The sequence below is a fragment of the Galeopterus variegatus genome, unplaced genomic scaffold (assembly GCF_000696425.1).
Source record: "Galeopterus variegatus unplaced genomic scaffold, G_variegatus-3.0.2 Scaffold5638, whole genome shotgun sequence".
Lineage (NCBI taxonomy): Eukaryota > Metazoa > Chordata > Mammalia > Dermoptera > Cynocephalidae > Galeopterus > Galeopterus variegatus.
This window is the reverse complement of record NW_007731749.1, coordinates 25,907-47,072: the sequence shown is the minus strand read 5'-3', so window position 1 is coordinate 47,072 and position 21,166 is coordinate 25,907. Positions and strand designations below refer to the sequence as shown.

Here is a 21,166-nt window from a genome sequence, read left to right as displayed (position 1 = left end):
AGTGGTCTGGGAGTTCAGATTAAGATCTGCGTCAGCTGAGGATGTAAGAGTACACTTCATGAAAATAACTTTAAGCTGGCCTTGAAGAATTGGTAGACTTTGAACACATAGAGGGTGGGAGGAAAGGAATGAGGTGAGCAAAGATTCTGTAGCATGGGCTGCATTCATTAGTAAATAAATATTTAGTTAATGCCTACTCTATGCCAGGTACTATTATATGTTCTGGGGCTATAGAGGTAACAAAACCAATGTTTTTGTAGGGGGAGAGACACAGTACACCCAATAAGTAAATAATATGAAGTAATAAGTGCTCCAGAGGGGAGGAAGGATGGGGAGTGCTGGTGGGTGGGAATGAGGATAGATGGGTTGCAGACTTTTCCCCCTAGCTTTATTAAGGTATAATTGGCAAATAAAAATTGTATATATTTATAATGTACAATACATTTTGATATATATGAGTATACATTATGAAATCGTTAAATCAAGCTAATCTAATTAGCATATCACCTCACAGACTTATTTTTTGTGGTGAGAACATAATGTCTTAGTAGTTTTAAAGCATATAATAAATTATTATTAAGTACAGTCTCCGTGTTGTAGAATAGATCTCTAGAACTCATTTATCCTTGCTAACTGAAACTTTGTACCAATGAACCAACATGTCCCCATTTCCCCCAAGCCCTGGCAACCACCATTCTACTTTCTGTTTCTATGAGTTCAACTTTTTTTAGATCCTGTATATAAGTGAGATCATACAGTGTTTGTCTTTCTGTATGTGGCTTATTTCACTTAGCATTGTCCTCCAGATTCGTCTGTGTTGTTGCAAATGACTAGATTTTCTTTTTTCAAGGCTGGGTAGTATTCCATTGTGTGGATACACACACCACATTTTCTTTATTTATTCATCCATTGATGGACACTTAGGTTGATTCCATATCTTGGCTACTGAGAGAATTGCTGTAGTAAACATAGGAGTACTGATAACTCTTTGATATATTGATTTCATTTCCTTTGGTTATAAACCCAGAAGTGGGATTGCTGGATCATACGGCTATTCTATTTTTGATGTTTTGAGGAGTCTCCATACTGTTTTCCGTAATGGCTGTACTAATTTGCATTCCCACCAGTAGTTTACAGTTGTTCCCTTTTCTCCACATCCTTGCCAACACTTGTTTTTTTTCATCTTTTTGGGTGTGAGGTGATATTTCATTTTGGTTTTAATTTGCATGTCCTTGATGATTAATGATAGTGAGCATTTTTTCATATACCTGTTGGCCATTTGTATGTCTTCTTTTGCGAAATGTTTATTCAGATCCTTTGCCCATTTTTTAATCAGGTTATTTGTTTTTGTTTTTTTGCTATTGAGTTGTTTGAGTTTTTTATATATTTTGGATATTACCCTTTTATCAGAGATATTGTTTACAAATATCTTCTCCCATTCAGATCCTTTGCCCATTTTTTAATCAGGTTATTTGTTTTTGTTTTTTTTGCTATTGAGTTGTTTGAGTTTCTTATATATTTTGGATATTACCCTTTTATCAGAGATATTGTTTACAAATATCTTCTCCCATTCCTAGGTTGTCTCTTCACTCTTCTGTTTCTTTTGCTGTGCAGAAGCTTTTTATGTGATGCAATGCCTTCTGTCTATTTTTGCTTTTGTTGCCTGTGCTTTTGGGTTCATATCTAAAAAAAATCATTGCCCAGACCAATATCAAGAAGCTTTTTCCCTATGTTTTCTTCTAGTAGTTTTACACTTTCAGGTCTTAAGTATTTAATCAGTTTTTTTTGTATATGGTGTTAGGTAAGGGTCCAATTTTGTTCTTCTGCATGTGGATATCCAGTTTTCTCAACACCATTTATTGAAGAGACTGTCCTTTTCTCATTGTGTGTTCTCAGCACCTTTGGTAAAAATTAGTTCATGGTAAATGCTTGGATTTATTTCTGGGCTCTGTGCTGTCCCATTGGTTGTGTGTTTGTTTTAATGCCAGTACCATGTTGTTTTGATTACTGTAGCTTTGTAGTATATTTTGAAATGAAGTAGTGTGATGTCTTCAGTTTTGTTCTTTTGTGCTCAAGGTTATTTGGTTATTTGGGGTCTTTTGTGGCTCCATAAAAATCGTAGATTTCTGTGAAAAATGTCATTGGAATTTCTGTAGGAATTACAATGAATCTGTAGATTGTTTTGGGTAGTATAGATATTTTAATTATGTTAATTCTTCCAGTGCATGAACATGGGCTGTCTATTTATTTATGTTGTCTTCACTTTGTTTCATCAGTGTTTTATAGTTTTCAGTGCACAAGTATTTCAGGTTTTTGGTTAGATTTATTTCTCATTTTTTTACTGTTTTTGATGCTACTGTAGATGGGATTATTTTCTTGATTTCTTTTTTGGATAGATAGTTCATTATCAGTGTATAGAAATGCTACTGATTTTTTAAATGTTGATTTCAGGTACTGCAACTTTACTGAATATGTTTGTTAGTTGTAACAATTTTTTGGTGGAGTCTTTAGGGTTTTCTGTATATGATTATGTCATTGGCAAACAGACAATTTTACTTCTTCCTTTCCAATTTGAATATCTTTTATTTATTTTTCTTGACTAATTGCTCTGGCTAGGACTTCCAGTATTATATTGAATACAGTTGGTGAGAGTGGACATCCCTGTCTTGTTCTTGATCTAAGAGGAAAAGCTTTTAGTTTTTCACTGTTGAGTATGATGTTAGCCTTGGGCTTGGCATATGTGACCTTTATTATGTTGAGGTATATTTCTTCTGTACCTAATTTGTTGAGTTTTTATCATGTAGGAATGTTGGATTTTGTCAGATGCTTTTTCTGCATTTATGAGATGATGATATGATTTTTATTCTTCATTATGTTAATGTGGTGTATCACATTTATTAATTTGCATATGTTGAACCATTCTTGTATCCCAGTGATAAATCCTATTTGATCATGGTGTGTGATCCTTTTAATATGCTGTTGAATTTGCTTTGCTAGTATTTTATTGAGGATTTTTACATCTATGTTCATCAGAAATAATGACCTGTAATTTTCTTTTCTTACAGTGGCCATGTCTATCTTCAGTATCAGACCTTACAAAATGAGTTTGGAAGTGTTTCCTCCTGTTCAATTTTTGGGAAGAGTTTGAGAAGGATTGGCATTAATTCTCCTTTAAGTGTTTGGTAGCATTCACTAGTGAAGCCATCATGTCCTGGGCTTTTCTTTGTTGAGAGTTTTTTGATTACTGATTCAGTCTCCTTGTTAGTTATCTGGTCAGATTTTCTATTCATGATTCAACCTTGATAGGTTTATGTTTCTAGGAATTTATCCTAAGTTATTGAATTTGTTGATGTATAGTTGTTGCTGGTAGACTTTTATGATTCTTTGTATTTCTCTGGTATCAGTTGTCATGTCTCCTCTTTCATTTATAATTTCATTTATTTGAACCTTCTCTCTTTTTTTCCTTAGTCTACTTAATGTAGGTGTTGATGACTCTAAACTTCCCTCTTAGAACTGCTTTTGCTGCATCCTGTAAGTTTTGATATGTTATATTTCCGTTTTCATTTGTCTCAAGATATTTCTTGATTTCCCTTTTGATTTCTTCTTTGACCCATTGATTGTTCAGGAGTGTGTTATTTAAGTTTTGGAAATTTTTCCATTTTCTTCCTCTTACTGATTTATAATATCAACCTAAATAACAAACAATGAGAGATTCTTCAATGATAATGTGTTTATTTGGGAGTGCACAAGGGATATGTGGACTATGGGTACCATAGGCATATCCAGAGTGGTTGAGGCAAGGGGAAGGTTTTAAAGAAAAGAGAGAGAAGTACATATGTTGGAGTTTGGATGTGTTGTCCCCGCCAAAACGCTTGTGGAAATCTGATCCCCAATGTGGCAGTGCTGGAAGCTGTTTGAGTCATGGGAGTGGATCCCTCATGAATGGATTAATGCTCTCCCTGGGGGAAGAGGGGTAGTGAGTGAGTTCTTGCTCAGTTAGTTCCCATGAGAGCTGGTAGCTTAAAAGACCCTGGCACCTCCTCTCTCTTGCTTCCTCTCGCTATGTGATCTGCTTGTACCACTGCCTGCCGGCTGTTTTCCACCATGAGTAGAAGCAGCCTGAGGCCCACATCAGATGTTGCTGTCCAGAATCATGAACCAAATAAACCTCTTTTCTTTATATATTGCCCAGTCTCAGGTATTTATAATCTGCTTGTACCACTGCCTGCCGGCTGTTTTCCACCATGAGTAGAAGCAGCCTGAGGCCCACATCAGATGTTGCTATCCAGAATCATGAACCAAATAAACCTCTTTTCTTTATATATTGCCCAGTCTCAGGTATTTATGTTATAGCAACACAAATAGACTAATACAACATATAATTTGTTTTGAGACAAAGAGCTGGTTACAAGTGCTTATTGCAGGAGATGACATCAGTTCATTAGTGGAGACAGTGTGTCATGCAAATGTTCCTGTGTACCTGGCTAGCTGTCCTTGTGTCTCATGTAGTAAGCTGCAGTTTGGAAAGTCCTTGACAAAAGTTTTGTTACAGATGTATGTAGGTAAGAGCCTTTCGAAGAGTCTTTGTAATATTTCTTATCATAGGCATGTGTGCATGAGGGCTCTTTTTTATAACCTTCTGGCTTTATTTATTTTTGTTAGGGTTTGACACAAGTGACTCCATTTTGATACTACCAACTTTCACACTAGTTTCATACCTTTGTGTTCAGAAAAGATACTTGATGTCATTTAAATCTTCTTGAATTTATTAAGACTTGTTTTGTGGCCTAACATATGATCTATTCTAGAGAATGTTCTATGTGTGCTGGAAAATAATGTGTATTCTGCTGCTTTTGGATGGAATGTTCTGCATATGTCTGTTAGGACCATTTTATCTATATTATTATTTGTGTCCACTATTTCCCTGTTGATTTTCTGTCTGGATGATCTATCCCTTGTTGAAAGTGGGGGTATTGAACTCCGCTACTAATATTGTATTGCCATCTATTTTTCCCTTTAGTTCTGTTAAAGTTTACTCTATATATTTAGGTACTCTGATGTTGGGTGCTTATATATTTACATTTGTTATATCCTCTTGATTAATTGATTTCTTTTCTTTTCTTTTTTTCTTTTTTTTGTCTTTTTCGTGACCGGTAAGGGGATCGCAACCCTTGGTGTGGTGTCGCTTTCTTTTTTTTGTCTTTTTTGTGACCGGTAAGGGATCGCAACCCTTGGTGTGGTGTCGCCCGCACCGTGCTCAGCCAGTGAGCGCACCGGCCAGTCCTATATAGGATCCAAATCTGTGGTGGGAGCGTCGCTGCACTCCCAGTGCCGCACTCTTCCGAGTGCGCCACGGGGCCAGCCCTAATTGATTTCTTTATTATTATGTAATGACCTTCTTTGTTGGGACAGTTTTTGACTTAAAGTCTATTTTTTTCTGGTAAAATTATAGCCATGCCTGCTCTCTTTTGGTTACCATTTGTGTGGAACATCTTTTTCCATCCCTTCACTTTCAGCTATGTGTGTCTTTAAAGCTAAAGTGAGTCTCTTGTAGCAGCATATAGCTAGATCTTGTTTTTTTTTATCCATTTGGTCATTTTGTGTCTTCTGGTTGAAAAATTTAATCCATTTACATTCAAAGGAGTTATTGATAGGTAAGGATTTACTACTACCATTTTAATTGTTTTCTGTTTTGTAATTCCTTTGTTCTATTCTTCCTTTCTTGCTGCCTTCCTTTGTGATATGATGATTTTTTTTTTTTTTTGTAGTGGTGTACTGGTGTGCTTTGATTTCTTTCTCCTTATCTTTTGTGTGTGTGTGTGTGTGGTTTTCTTAAGGCTTACATAAAATATCTTATAGTAACAGGCTGTTTTAGGATGATCACAACTTAACTTTGACCACATGTGAAAACTCTACATTGTAACTTCTCACCCCACTTTTTAAAGTTATAGTTACTTTTAATACTATTATCTTTTGACTTTTATACAGAGTTAAAAGTGATTTTTTGCACCACCATTACAGTATTAGAGTACACTGAATTTGGCTATATTCTTACCTTTACCTTTAGTGAGTTTTATTTTCATATGTTTACATGTTGTTAGTGTTCTTTCATTTCAACTTGAAGAACACTCATTAGCATTTCTTATAAGGTAAGTCTTGCGGTGATGAACTTCCACAGCTTTTGTTTGTCTGGGAGGGTTGCATTTTAGATAGGTTGCTTGGGAAGTCCTCAATAAGAAAGTGACATTTGAACAAAGATGGAGTTAATTGTGAGTGTTCCAGATGGAGGTTTAAGAAGTATAAAGCCCTGAGGCTAGAGTGTGTCTGGCATGTTGGGGAACATAAAGAGGCCAGTGTGACTGGAGTGGAATGAGTAGAGGGATAGAAAGCTAGAAAATTTAGTGTGTGGTAGGCTACTGTGAGGACTTTGGCTCTTACTCTGAGTGAGATAGAGAGGCATCAGGGGTTTGTGAACAGAGGCACTGCATTTTAAAAGATATAACAGCGTTACTGAGATATAACTTTGGACTGTACAATCCACCCATTTAAAAATGGTTTTTAGTATATCCACAGTTGTACAATAATCACCATAATGAATTTTAGAACATTTTTACCCCCCCCCCAAAAAAAAAAAAAAAAACCTCCATACTCATTAGCAGTCATTCCCATTACCCCCTAACCTCCCAGCCTTGGGCAACCACTAATGTACTTTTTACTCTGGATTTGACTGTTCTGGACATTTCACATAAATGGAATCATACAGTGTGTGGTCTTTTGTAACTTGGCTTCTTTCCCATAGCATAATGTTTTCAAAGTTCATCTATATCGTAGCATGTATCAGCACTTTATTCCCTTTTATGGCTGAATAATATTCCATTGTATAGATATACCACATTTTATTTATCCATTCATCAGTTAATGGACATTGAGTTATTTCTACTTTTTGGCTATTATGAATAATGCTGCTCTGAACATTTGTATATAAGTTTTTGTGTGGATATATGTTTGTATTTGAGGTGCTGCATTTTAAAGGAACAAATTCACTTGACAAAGAGTAAATGACCTAGATTCTTGTCCCAGAAGAAGGTTTGGTTTTAGTTTCTGGTTTCTTTTCTTTTTCAATAGCTCTTTTTACAGGGTTAGGTCATTTTTTCCTAGCAATTTCTCTGTCCCTTTGTGTTCTATATAGTTTTTCTGCTTTGCATTTCTTTGAGTAAAAGTTTGGCCACATTAAATAGGTTGCCTGAAAGGTAGGGTCTCTTCTATGTAAAGCCGATGTAATTGGTAATTAGGATATTCTGATAACATTTCAGTTTATGAAAATTCTTAAGGAGAGGTTACACAGTTTTTTCCATACTGAGTTGGGGCTCCTTAGTGAGTCAGTTCAGTGAAAACAGCATATAAAAAATGAAATAGAATAGAGAGAAAAATTAATAATGAGTACATCTCTTTCAGTAGGAATAGATATTCATGAAACTTTTGTTTCAGTTAAACATGTATGTGTGAAGTGGGTCAAGATATAAAATGTGTGTGTGTTTGTGGGTTTTAGTAAAAAAAAGTTTGATGCCTCTGGGTTAGGATATCCTGGACTTTTTATGTAATTAACAGTGTTTCTTTTCCATTTTATTTTTATTTTTTGCAGAGCATTGTCAGCTTGGAGTGTTTAAAGAATGCTATATCATATCTGAACAGGCAATCTGAAGGAATGCTTTTTTTGTTGTTTAATGAGGAACTTGTGGGTATGAGATTTGTAACTGTTATGAATAAATATGATTTTCTGATAATGTTATGACTAAGAGAATATATTTTTTTTATTGTAGGAGTCACACCCCATGGGATTATACAGTAAATAATCCTGGCATAAAAGAGAAAGAATGATGGTAAGTGATCAAGCCTCCTTCAAGACTAGCCTCTGTTTTGGCCTCTCTCCTTCTTTCTATTTTTCATGTATCATCTGTTTAAATGTAATATTTGTTTCATGCAAGATACTCTATGGAGCACATTATTGTAAAGCAAAGTAATAAAGTCAATAGCTGTGAATGTACTGTACAACCTGAGAGCCCATCGCCATTGCTACTTCCCAGGATTGCTCCTAATACTTGTTGGACATAGAGCAAGAATACAAATGGAAGCCAGCTTTTTTTTTTTTATGTCTTAATATTAAAAAGTTACAAATAAATCCATATTAACAGTCTGAGCTGCTTTCCTGCCAAGGGCCCAGCCATTTCTCAAAGGAGCCATGCTCTCCCTGGGCCAGGCAGGGCAGAAGTTGGGCCAGGATAGTTCCTGAATCTAGGGACTGATATGGTGAAACTCTCCAGAGAGCCAAGGCAAACAGGTTCTCATTCCCCACACTTTACTTTTCTAACTCAAGATTTTCAGGCAGTTCTAAGTATCTGCTTAAACTACTGAAACAGAGGAGGAGGATGGAATGCAGTTATATGGGGAGCCCAGTCTGCCTAGAAACCTCCTTTGGGAGATTTGGATGGCCAACCTTAAACAATAGCAGATATTCTTACTCTCACAGAGGCTGTGTTTTGTCCCCTTTCTTTTCCTCCCTTCACTGTTTGGCCTGGGGGACCCAATTCAGTTTGTGAGTCCCTCTCTGTTAATTCCTGTTCACTCAGTTACTGAATATCTTTGGGTTTTGATATTTTTTATATGTAGAACCTTCTAAAGTGTGGGGTTCAGGGCAGAGCCCCTTCTGGATATAAGGGCAGGAGCGCATCTACCTGTGTGCTCCTTTGTTATGTCATCCCTCCACACTCCATACTCTCCCTTAGTTCTGAGGTTTTAATTTTTCATATTTGAGGGCTTTTTGATTGTAGACTCTGTTTTTGTTTGTCTGAAGTTGTATTTTTTTTCCCTGCCCTAATTTTGAAGGATGGTCTTGCTGTGCATAGAAGTCTAGGTTGACAGATTTTTCTGTCAGTATCTTGAAAAAAATTATTCCCCTGTTCTCAGCTCTTTTTGGTTTTTTGGGATTTTTCTTTTTTATTTAATTTCATTTTAATATTATATACAACATTAACATGGTTCAAAACCCAACCTATAAAACAGTATTCATTTAGATAAGTTTTTCTTCTCTTCTTCCCTTGTGGATAATAATTTTTTTTCAATTATTTTTATTGTGCTAACATGATATGCGTAACATGCATAACATGATATTTACCATCATAACCATTTTAAGTGTATAGTTCAGTGGTATTAAGTATATTCATATTGTTATGAAGCCTTCACTACTGTCCATTTCCAGGGCTTTTGAAGCTGTATATCCATTAAACAATAACTCCCCATTTCCCCTTACCCTCAATCCCTGCAGCATTCTGCTTTCTATCCCTATGATTTTGACTACATATCTCACATAAGTGAAATCATACAGAATTTGTCTTTGTGACTGGCTTATTTCACTTAACATAATGTCTTCAAGGTTCATCCATGTTATAGCATATGTCAGAATTTCCTTTCCTTTTAAGGGTGAATAATATTATTTTGGGTATATGTAGCAAATTTTTTTTTTTTCCTTTTTGTCTTTTTTCGTGACCGGCAACGGATCGCAACCCTCAGTGTCGTGCCCGTACCGGACCGGGACCGGCAACGGGATCGCAACCCTCGGTGTTGCTCCCGCAACTCGCTCAGCCAGTGAGCGGCCGGTCTGTATGTGGGATCCGAACCCTCGGCGGGAGCGCTGCCGCGCTTCCCAAGCGGCGCACTGTAGCAGTGCGCCACCGGGCCAGCCCTAGCAAATTTTTTTTATCCATTCAATAATGCTGATATGTACATGTGTATGTGAATATTTCTTTAATGTTTTCAATCTTCTGGGTATATATTGAGAAGTGGAATTGCTGGGTCATACGGTAAATCTGTTTTCAATTTTTTGAGGAATTGCCATAGTGTTTAACATAGATGCTGTACCATTTTACATTCCCGCCAACAGTACACAGGTTCCAGTTTCTCCACATCCTTGCCAACTTTTGTTATTTTCTGTTTTTTTGGTAGTAATCCTCCAATGGGTGTTGTGGGAAATCATTTTTATTAGTGTTTATGGAAATACAATTAAAATATTTTAAAATATTATAAGAATATAAAATATTATTAGTGTTTGATTTATCCTTTATTGTTTATATTTTCAAAAAGAAACATATTTTTTTCTCGAACCCAAAGATAGCATATTTTAATACCTTGGGTTTTTTTTTTTTCCACTTAGCAATGTATCCTAGAGCATTAGAGATCTTCATTCCTTTTTATAGCTGCATATTGCTTTTTGATCTTTAAATAGCTCTAGTAGGCAAGGTGTAGTAAAGCATTGCTTATCTGCCAGTTGTGACTCTAAGGAATGTGGCCCAAAACCTGAAAGTAAAAGAAAAATGTCTATGATCATTGACAACAGATAGTCCACACACTGAAAGTATATTTACTGTACTTGTAGAATTTTTAAGTTCTTTATTCAGAGCCATAATGGTACATTTCCTATGATTTCTAGCAAATAAGAATTGACAGCTAATAGCTTGATAGGGAAGAAGAGAAAAAAATTAAGAATTGAGCTTTTGTATTCTGCTTAATCACTAGGAAGTAAAGAACTCAAAAAGTCTTTAAAAACACTTTGGTCTAGGCCCATTTATTTTAGGATAACTATTCTTTGTATTTCCATAGCTTCTGAGGGCATAGTGATATTATAATATCGTATGATAGTTGGTGTTCATAGTGGTGACCTGAAGTTATCAAAAAAGAGTTAGTTGCTTTATAGCCACTGTTTTATAGAGACCAGGGAAGTATGATTCAGAGTTTTATTCAAAATGTATTTATTTATGTGACAGGCACTGTGCTGGACAATGGGAATAAAGGTGAACAAAACCCAGTCCTTCAGACAGAGTAAACACATTAATTATATGGTTTAAAATATAATCGTGATATATACTAGTTACAAAGGAGTGCAAGTTGGTTTGAGTATATAAAAGGGGTCCTGGTGTATTTTCGTGGTTGAGGAAACCTTATCCTGAGAAAGTGGCATTGAAGTTAGGACTTGAAAGATCATTAGGCCTTGGCTGGGCTAAGAGGAACATTATCTTAGGATGCTTTTAGTAGCCGGTAGAGTTGGCTTCAGACAAGAGTTGATCCAGTGGCTCAACGATGGCACCAAGTTTTTGATTGCTTTTCTTTGATTTACTCTGTTTTCTGTTCTGTTGCCATTATTTTAAGGCTTACTCTATGTTCCCTAGTTGGTTAGCAGTAGTTTCCAGAGCTGTAAAGTTCATGGAAAAATAGAATTGAAAGAGAATATGAGTCTTTCCGTGAACTTTTTGAAGTACCCGCATATATTGTCTAACATACGGCCTGAGGGAAAGAGGTTTTTTTTCTATCATTCTAGGAAAAGATCTGAGATTCACTGAGTTTTGATTACCTTAGATCACATGCTTACCCCTGGATCCGTTATGACTAGGAGAGTGGAACATGCTGATTGGCTTAAGCAAAGTCATGTGCTGCATCCTGGAGTTAGGGATGAAATGTTCTTATCTAAAACCACATGGAACCCTAAAAGAAACTGGGCTATTAAGAAAGGAAGATGTGGAAAATGAATGCTAGGGAGGAAGCCAATAAATGTGCATTTTAGAGGAGTAGAACATTCCGTATAGAAGAAAGAATTTTGTATAAGTTCCCTGAATTAATTAGGAAGGAGCTTGGTGCCTAGGGGAAACTGAATGAAAGTCAGTGCTGTTGGAGCATGGTAAATGGGACAACAGTATTAGACGATGAGGCTGGAGAGGTAGACTGAGGCCAGGTTATATATTGGGTAGTCATACCAGTTTAGTCTCCTGTTGGCAGTATATGAAAGGAGTTGCCCCAAATCCTCACCAACACACAGTAAAGTATTTATTTATTATTTAAATTTTGTAATTCTGATGGCTTATTCTGAGTACCTTTTCATGTGGTAATTGGCCATTTAGATATTTTTTGTGAAGTGCCTACTCAAGTTTCCTGTTCATTTTTCTATTGACCCAGTGGACATTCTTTTGACCTAAGGTCTTTCTTTTTTATGATTAGAGCTTTTTGTGGCCTCGTTAAGAAATATTTCTCTATCTGAAGATCATGAAAGTATTCCCCTTCATCATTATTTTTGGTAACTTTTATTTTGCTATAACTTCAAATTTAAGAAAGGTTGCAAGAGAAGTACAAGGAATCCTTTCACCAGATTTACCAGCTCCTAATTTTGCCCCTTTTGCTTTATCATATTCTCTCTCTTTTTGTAAGTATAAAATATTCACGTAACTATAAATACACACACATGAATCTATATGCACATATATACCTACCACACACACACACACATGCACACACATGAACATATATGCATATTACTGTTTTCCCTGAACTATTTCAGAGTATTTGAAGCCAACATACTTCTTTATCCCTAAATACTTCAGTGTGTATTTCCTAAGAACAAGGACATTCTCTTACATGACCATAATTCAATTATCAAAATCTGGAAATTTAATATTGATACAATACTATTATGTAATCCACATTAGATGTTCAAAGTTTGTCACTATCTTGATAATGTCTCTTATAGTTATTTTTTCTTGATCCATTTAGTGGTCAGGTCTCTTTGGTCTTCTTTAATCTGGAACAATTCCTTAGCTTTTCTTTGTCTTTCCTGACTTTGCCATTTTTGAAGAGTATGAATGCACAACTGCTATTTTGAAAAATGTCCCTCAATTTGGGCGATGTTTCCTCATTGATTAGATTCAGGTTTTGAGTTTTTGGCAGAATATCACATGAATGGTGACGTGTCCTTCTCAGTGTATCATATCAGGAGGCATATGATGTGAATTTGTCCTGCTGTTGGTCATGTTAACGTTGATCACTTGGTTAATATAATGTATTGTCAGGCTTTTGTGCCTTAAAGTTTCTGTTTTCTCATTTGAGATTAATAAGTAATTTGTGGAGAAATACTTTGAGGCTATGTAAATATCCTGTACCTCATCAAACTGTCACTCATTAGTTTTAGAATCCATTGATGATAACATTTATCAGTTAAAGATCTACTGTGAAGAAAAGATCTATATTATTCTCAATTATTTATCTGTCTGTCTGGACTCTTCAATCTTTTATTTAATGTCGTAATCTATTACTATCAGTATTTATTTATTTATTTATTTATTATTATTTTTTTTTCCTTTTTGTCTTTTTCCGTGTCCGGCAACGGATCACAAACCTCAGTGTCGCCCCCGTACCAGACCAGGACCGGCAACGGGATCGCAACCCTCGGTGTTGCTTTTTTCCTTTTTGTCTTTTTCCGTGTCCGGCAACGGATCACAAACCTCAGTGTCGCCCCCGTACCGGACCAGGACCGGCAACGGGATCGCAACCCTCGGTGTTGCTCCCATGCCTCGCTCAGCCAGTGAGCGGGAACCGGTCTGTATGTGGGATCCGAACCCTCGGCGGGAGCGCCACCACGCTCCCAAGCGGCGCACTATAGCAGTGCGCCACCGGGCCGGCCCATATCAGTATTTATTTTGATGCTCAGATTGTCCCACATTTAGCCAAAGGAAGCTCCTTCAAGCTGACTTTTATGTTTTTTCGATATGTCTCTATTATTCTTCGGGCATTTCTATATTTTCTAGTGTAACAAGCTGCTCCAGGTTCATCTTGTACTTTCTTTGTCTTATTCTTTTTCTCACCTTATTATACAGTCTACGACCTGCAGTACAATGTTGAATGGAAGTGGTGATGGTAGGCATCCTTGTCTCTTTTTATATTATACCATTAAATACAATGTTTGCTGTAGTTTGCTAAGAATTTTTTTATCATGGATGAGTGTTGAATTTTATTACATGCTTTCTTTTCATCTGTTGAGATGAACATAAGGGTTTTCTTCTTTATTCTGTTAATATGGGAAATTACATTTATTGATTTTAAAATGTTAAACCAGCCTTGCATACCTGAAATAAACTCAATTTGTTTGTATGTCTTATCTGGATTCTATTTGCAAGTATGTATGTGCATATGTATATTTATATATGATTTTAACATTTTTACTCTTGAAACATATAGAACTATAATTTACCTTTCTTGCATTCGTCCTATTAGGTTCTGATATCAGAGTTATGCAGTCTTCATAAAATGAGTTGGGATATGTTTTTTCTTTTTTATTCTCTAGAAGAGTTTAATGTAATTTGTTACTTAAGTGATTGGGAGAATTCACCAGTGAAACCCACCCGGGCCTGGATTTTCTTTTGTGGGACTCAATTTCTTCAATAACTATTGAGACTTATTCACCGTGTCCCATATCTTTCTTATTTTCTGTTTTGTATTTTTATATTCTTTTTTTTCTCTGTGCTTTCCTGTACATATTTTCTATTGTCATATTTTCCAGTTCAGTAATTCTTTCTTCTATATCTAATTTATGGTTAAACTCACTCACTGAGCTCTTAACTTCAATAATATTTTATTTCCCTTCTAGAATATCCATTTGAATCTCATTTTCTCCTTTTGAAAAATCTTCAAAATTTGTATTTTTAACAAAAAATGCATTTTATAGCTTTTAAGCAATCAAGAAATCTATGAAATATTTTGCTCACAAAAACGCAAATTGTAGTAGGTAAGGCTAACATCTCTTTGGAATAGGTAATTGATCACTAATCCCCATCCTCATTCCCATTCCATCATCCCACTGTTCCTGAGGTAACTGTGTTATCAATGTTTGTTTTGATTGTCTTCATTTTTAGTTAGTTTTTTAATGGATATTTTCAAACATTTCTATGTGGCAGTTATTTACTCTTAGCACTTTGAAGGTATTATTTTTATTGACTTCTTGCACTTATTAGTTCTGATGGGAAGTCACTTGTCAGTTTTATTGTGACTACTATGAAGGTATTTTTGACTATAAGTAATGTTTTCTTTGTCAGCATTTTTTACAATAATATCTAACATTTGTTTTTTCACTTTTACTATTTAAAAATTTTATACTAAAAAATTTTAAATTTTATGTAAAAAAAAATTGAAACATTTTATTCATATTGCCTCTTGATTCTGTGGTATGATCTCTTTTGTTAGTTTTGGGAAGTTCTCAGCCTTTATATGCTCTAATTCCATTTTTGTTTTAGTTTTTTGTTGTTGGTCTTTTGTTTTTTGTTTTCTTTTCTTCAGACTGAAGTTTTTGCTCCTGTGTTTGACTTTTTCTTTTATTTCCTGTGTCTCTTATGCTGTTTTCAGTTTTTTATTTTCAATTTTTTTGGTATTTTAGTGTAATCTAATTCACTAATTTCTTGTTAAACCTATCCATTCTGGGTATTTTAGCCTAATCTAATTCACTAGTTTCTTGTTAAACCTATCCATTGAGTTCTTAATTTCAGTTTTTAAATGTTTTTAATTTTTCAGTTTTATAATTTCTATTTGATTTTAACCTAAAAAAGTTTCTAGTTCTCTGCAGAAAATTTCAATCTTGTCTTTTAACATTGTAGGTCATATTAATTAGAGCTGCCTTAAAACATTTGTCTGATAACCCTGTTACTTGGATTGTGTGTGGGTATATTTCTGTTTTCTATAATTTTTCTTCGTTTTCAGTCATTTGACTTGTTTTCTAGTATGCCTGGTGACTTTTGATTGGGCGTGGGACATTATATATGAATAATTGAACAGATAATTTGGTGCCTAAGATGCAGGTAATTCTAATGCAGTCAGGGATTGAGATGATTCAAAACTGACTCCATTGTGAGGGCTAATCCATTTCTGATTCACCCTTCCTCCTGGGTTGAAGCTCTTTTGGGCCCCAATCTAAAGCCTAGGGTTGCCATGGGCAAATTTTGTCCCCATACTTTTCTGTCTGTCAAACTTTGCTCAGCTTCTTTGCCTTGGAGACCTCTCTTGGATTTAGCAGGTACCTTTGGGGGAAAAGCAGCCCTGATTGCTGAATTTACCTTCTTAGGTTCTTGTTTTTCCCTAATCTTGGCCATGTAATTGCTCACTTCCTCTGCTTTTTTTCTAGTGCTTTTAAACAGAGGTTTAAAAATATTTCATTCAGCTTTTCTAATTTTTCTCAGCTGAATGGTTCATCTGAATTATCTAGCCCTTTTTAACCAGAAGGGGAACCAAAAAATTAGAAGTTTATTTCTTGTTCACTTAATAATTCAATGCAGACATTCAGCATGTGATCTTCCACGTTGTGATTCTGGAAGTAAATCTACTTTCATCTTTTGCCTCCATAATTCTTTAGAGAGCTCAGTGCTAGATCCTCTGCATCTTGCCAGTAAATGGGGGAACTGAGAGAAAACACATAGATGGTGATGAGCCGTGTTTATAAGCCATGCCTGGAAACAGCTTACTTCATTTTTACTTATTTTCTAGTATGTAGATCTTATTTATTTTTTTTGTCTTTTTTCGTGACCAGCTGCACCACCACGCTCAGCCAGTGAGCGCACCGGCCATCCCTATATAGGATCCGAACCCGCAGCGGGAGCGCTGCTGTGCTCCCAGTGCTGCACTCTCCCGAGTGCGCCATGGGGTCGGCCCTAGTATGTAGATCTTAGACACAGGCAATCTATCTGCAAGGGTCTGGGGGACTGTTGTCTGGTTTTGTGACAGGAGAAATAGCAAGTGGTTTTGGTGAACATGTAGTAGTCTGTCACAGAGGCTATTATAGTAATTTAGGTTCGAGATGATGGCTCAAACTGGGGTAGTGTTAGTGAATTTATGTTTTCAAGGTATATTTAGGGGATAGAATTGGTAAGACTTGATATATTATATATGCCGTAGACCAATGTGCTGTAATAGAGATTCCAAAACAAGCTCATACAAGATAGAAATTAATGCTTTCCTCCTTGTAATAGTTCAGACAGCCTCATTTCATGTATGGTTTTACCTATCAGTAATAACTAACAAAATTACCGTAAATTACTGAACAGCGTTCCAGCTCATCATTCTGTAATATTAGGGGAATTGTGCCTGTTTCATGGTTTCTCAGGTAAGTTTCATGCTTTGTAAAAATATATGTAAGTACTATCATTCTTAGAATTTTAATGTATCCCTAGTGTTCACTGACTGGTAATCTCATCTTCGCACTACCCAAAATATGAAGGATGTTAGTAATGTGAATTTAAGAGAAAAGTTTTTTACTGAATTATTAGGAAAGCTGAAAAACCATTTAAAAAAAGATATGGAAATTTCATTTTATGGCTAAGCAGTACTGTGAGTGAATTTTGAAGAGTTTGTGTAAAGTAGAAAGTTTTATGGAGGCACAAACAAAAGTTTTATGTAACTATTTCAAGATTATGAGGAAAGTTATTAAAATAGAAATTAGTTTTTTTTTTAACATAAGAGAGAGAGAAGTTTCTTTTCCCAGTCTGGGAGCAAGTCTCAGAAATACATAGATTCTTGGGTGAACATTCTGAATACTTGCTTTCTCAGATTATGTACTGTATGATTTGAACAGAAAAACTTTCACTCAAGACCAACAATTAAGTGGTTAATTTAAATGGTAAGTATTTGAACAAGCCTTTGTAAAATCTCCATACAGCACTAGGGGGCACACTGTGACTTTGGATGAAAATACACATATTTTGTTGAAGTCTCCTGTAAGAAAAGAATCCAGGTAAAAATACTGTTTGAAATAGACATTTATAATGTATGAAGAATCTCAGACTCATTTATTGCTTTTCAAACCCTGATACTTAGATTAAAATGTTTAAAACTATTGCATTTAAGTTATTACTAACATTTTTATAAGAATTGGATTATTAAAAATGATTAGAATTTATGGTTTTTTACTGAAGAGAGTCCATTCAGCATATATTACAGAAAACATATGTGCTTTAATGAAAAATGGTTTTCAGTCAGATGTAGTAAGATGAGTAGTTACAATGTTTTTGCATATGAAGTACTGGAATTAAGAATAAAATCAAAGTCTTGAGCTGGTAGTTTTTTCTTTGAACGTGTGTCTGTGTATGTGTACTAAGTACAAAAGAACTAACTTGGTAAAATTTATGTTAGAATTGAAATGTTTATAGAAGAAAAATAGATTTGAAGTTTTCTGTTCTAGTGTTAATACACATTGCTATTGGTGTTATCCATTTTATTTCTTGGAAACTCATTACTTTATGAAGACTCGAGTTAGAATATAGTTTATGGAATAGCGAATTTTGTGACCTGATGTATATCTGTACCTATAAGATTTTCCATGATTGCATAAAGGAATTATCTTAAATAGAGCTGAGAGTAGGCCATCTATTTAAACTTGTTCATTTGGCCTGGAAGGAACAGTGATACTTTTGGTTAAAACAATATTTAAGTAACCTAAATGACAGATGCCAATTAAGTTGGATGGAACAGACTAATACTCATTGAGAGATGTGTTTAAGCTAAAGGATGAGGTTTTATGGTGTTACATTTACTGGAAAGTATGGGAATAAGTAGAGTAGATGCCAATTAAGTTGGATGGAACAGACTAATACTCATTGAGAGATGTGATTAAGCTAAAGGATGAGGTTTTATGGTGTTACATTTACTGGAAAGTATGGGAATAAGTAGAGAAGAGATGATTCCAGAATTTTGCAAATCCAGAGGGCTCAGGATGGAGCTAGACTGTGGTCATAGATTGAGTTACAGTGAAAGCTTACTAAGTCAGATAAATAGATGCCACATGGATATCCAGGGTAAGGCCAGAGGAATGAAGGAATGTGGGTACAGGTGTTTATGGTAAAGATGTAAAAGGTTAAAAGTTCTGGAGAGGAAAATTTTGGTTAGCCTCTCATCACAGAGCATTAGAGTGGAAGAGAGCAGTCCTTGTTTTCCTAGTAGTTTGGATTGGTTGATTAGTTCATTCATTTGTATACTGTAACCCAATTCTTGTCACTCACAGAGTTAGCACCTGTAGTATTCCCTCTTTCCCAACATGACACAATTTCCCTCTCTACTGTATCATTCCCATCAAAATAAAAATAAACTATCACCTATCTTAAAAATACTCTGTTCGTTTATTTCTTTGTTCTCCTTTATCACAAAACTCAAGAAAAGGTTTTTTATGTTCGCTGTCTCCATTTTCTGTCTCACATTCTCTTTTGAACCTCTTCAGTCAGGATTTTGACCTTTCTATCCCACTAAACAAGCAATAAGTTATTGATTTATTAGTTTATTATAAATTATTGCTTTTATCACTTCCTAGACAAAGCTGTCAATCTTATTGCTGCTCCTTTAAAAGTAATTAGTTGTTTTTTTCCCCCTCCTCTGTATGCTCTTAAGATTTTTTTCTGGTTCAGTTTATCATCGTTCCTAGACAAAGCTGTCAATCTTATTGCTGCTCCTTTAAAAGTAATGAGTTGTTTTTTTCCCCCTCCTCTGTATGCTCTTAAGATTTTTTTCTGGTTCAGTTTATCATCAGTTTTTCTATGGTGTGCTTAGGTGTGGTTTTCTTTGTATTTATTTTGCTTGGGGTTTGTAGAGCTTCTGGAAAAATTGGGCTTATATTTTTTGTCTATTTTATGCTATCAAAGACATTAGTGGGCAGTTGGTGGATATATATAATTACTGTAATTTAGATAATAATTCTATGTCAGTGATAATTTCCTGATTTTGATAGATGAAATCTAAATAATTACTGTAATTTAGATAATAATTCTATGTCAGTGATAATTTCCTGATTTTGATAGATGTAGTGTAGTTACATAGGAGAGTATCCTTGCATATAGGAAGTATGTATTGAAATATTTACCAACAAGGGTATCATAACTGTAATTCTGAAATGTTTCAGAAAAAAATGTGTGAGGGTATTTTGGTTATTCTTTGCTAATTTGTAACTTTTCTGTAGTTGGAATTTACTTCAAAATAAAAATGATATCTATCTAACAATTCTCCCACATAGCCACACCCATTTGTTTACATATTGTCTGTGGCTGCTTCACATAAAATAGCAGAACTGAATAATTGTCAGACCATATGGCCTGCAAAGCCTAAAATAAAAAGTATTTATTATCTGACCCTTTGTAGAAAAAGTTGGCTGACTCCTGCTCTAGAGTATAGTGACTTTTTTTTCCCCCTGAAGTTATAGTACTCGTTAATAAGTTCCTTCATGTGAGAATAATGTGTTGCTTTTTCTTCACATGTTCCCAAAATAAACAAGCTATTAAAATCAACTATCAGGTGAGGAGAACCCAAAATGGAACACAAATAGTAACACATTACAAGTGAGTAAGGTAACCACACTGAAGGGTGTGAAGATGAGAACTAATTTAATGATACTGGAAAACAGTCCTTTGGACACTGTAAGGCTGAAGACAAGAAGTGTACAGAAATGCTTTAATCTAGTTGGTAAACATGTTTCTCACTGGGATATGGTTACCAAATCTGAAATGACTTTATTAAATAGATAAGTAAATATAGAAAATGAGAGCTAGGTTTCTTACTGTTGGAGAAAGATGTTTCAAATAAGGAAAGGGGAAGGCTAAAATGAACCCAGTTGTGTAGGATTAGGATCAGAGATATCACAGTATCTGTGATACAAATAGATCCAGATGTATGTATTGTGGGTTAGTGTGCATACATATAATAGTTCCTATTGTCTCATTCTGTGGGTTAACTGGGTGGTTCTTGTGATGTGAGGTCAGCTGGGACGCTGGGACAACAGCAGTTATAGGGGTGCTCAACTGGGCTGGAATGTCCAAATGGCTCACTTGTACAGTGGCAGTAGATGATATCTGTTGGCTGGGAGTTTGGCTGGGGACTGTCAACCAGAGTGCTGCCTATGTGTGGTCTCTCTGTTTGTGGCTTGGACTTCTCATGGCATGATGACTAGGTTTTAAGAGTGACTATCCTGTGAGGGAGCATTCCAAGAGACCCAGATGGAGACTGCAAAGCTTCTTATATGTGACCTAGTCTCAGAAGTTATGCAGTGTGTATTAATCTGTTTTCTGTTGCTTAGAAGATCTGAAACTGGGTAATTTATTTCTTAAAGTTATGGAGGCTGGGAATTCCAGGGTCAAGGAGTGCATCTGGTGAGGGCCTTCTTCTTGGCAGGGACTCTACAGAGTCCTTTGGCAGCACCAGGTATCACATGGTGAGGGGCTAAGCAAGAGTCCTCCTAGCATCCTCCTTTTTCACCTTATAAAGCCGCTATTACCACTCTTGTGCTAACCCGCTTATCCGTTAGCCCATTAGTCCATGAATGGATTAGTCCTCC

At 35.5% G+C, this 21,166-nt stretch overlaps 1 protein-coding gene across 1 annotated transcript in view; it reads left to right on the top strand.

The window, feature by feature from the left end:
- Nucleotides 1-7,818: 7,818 nt before the first annotated feature.
- Nucleotides 7,819-21,166, top strand: part of LOC103605172 (S phase cyclin A-associated protein in the endoplasmic reticulum-like) — a gene marked incomplete at its 3' end in the record, with an annotated part of 32,196 nt that continues 18,848 nt past the window's right edge. Inside the window, exon 1 of the mRNA XM_008589758.1 lies at nucleotides 7,819-7,880. Within this exon, the coding sequence (XP_008587980.1) occupies nucleotides 7,875-7,880 (6 nt within the window). The remainder of the gene's footprint in view (nucleotides 7,881-21,166) is intronic.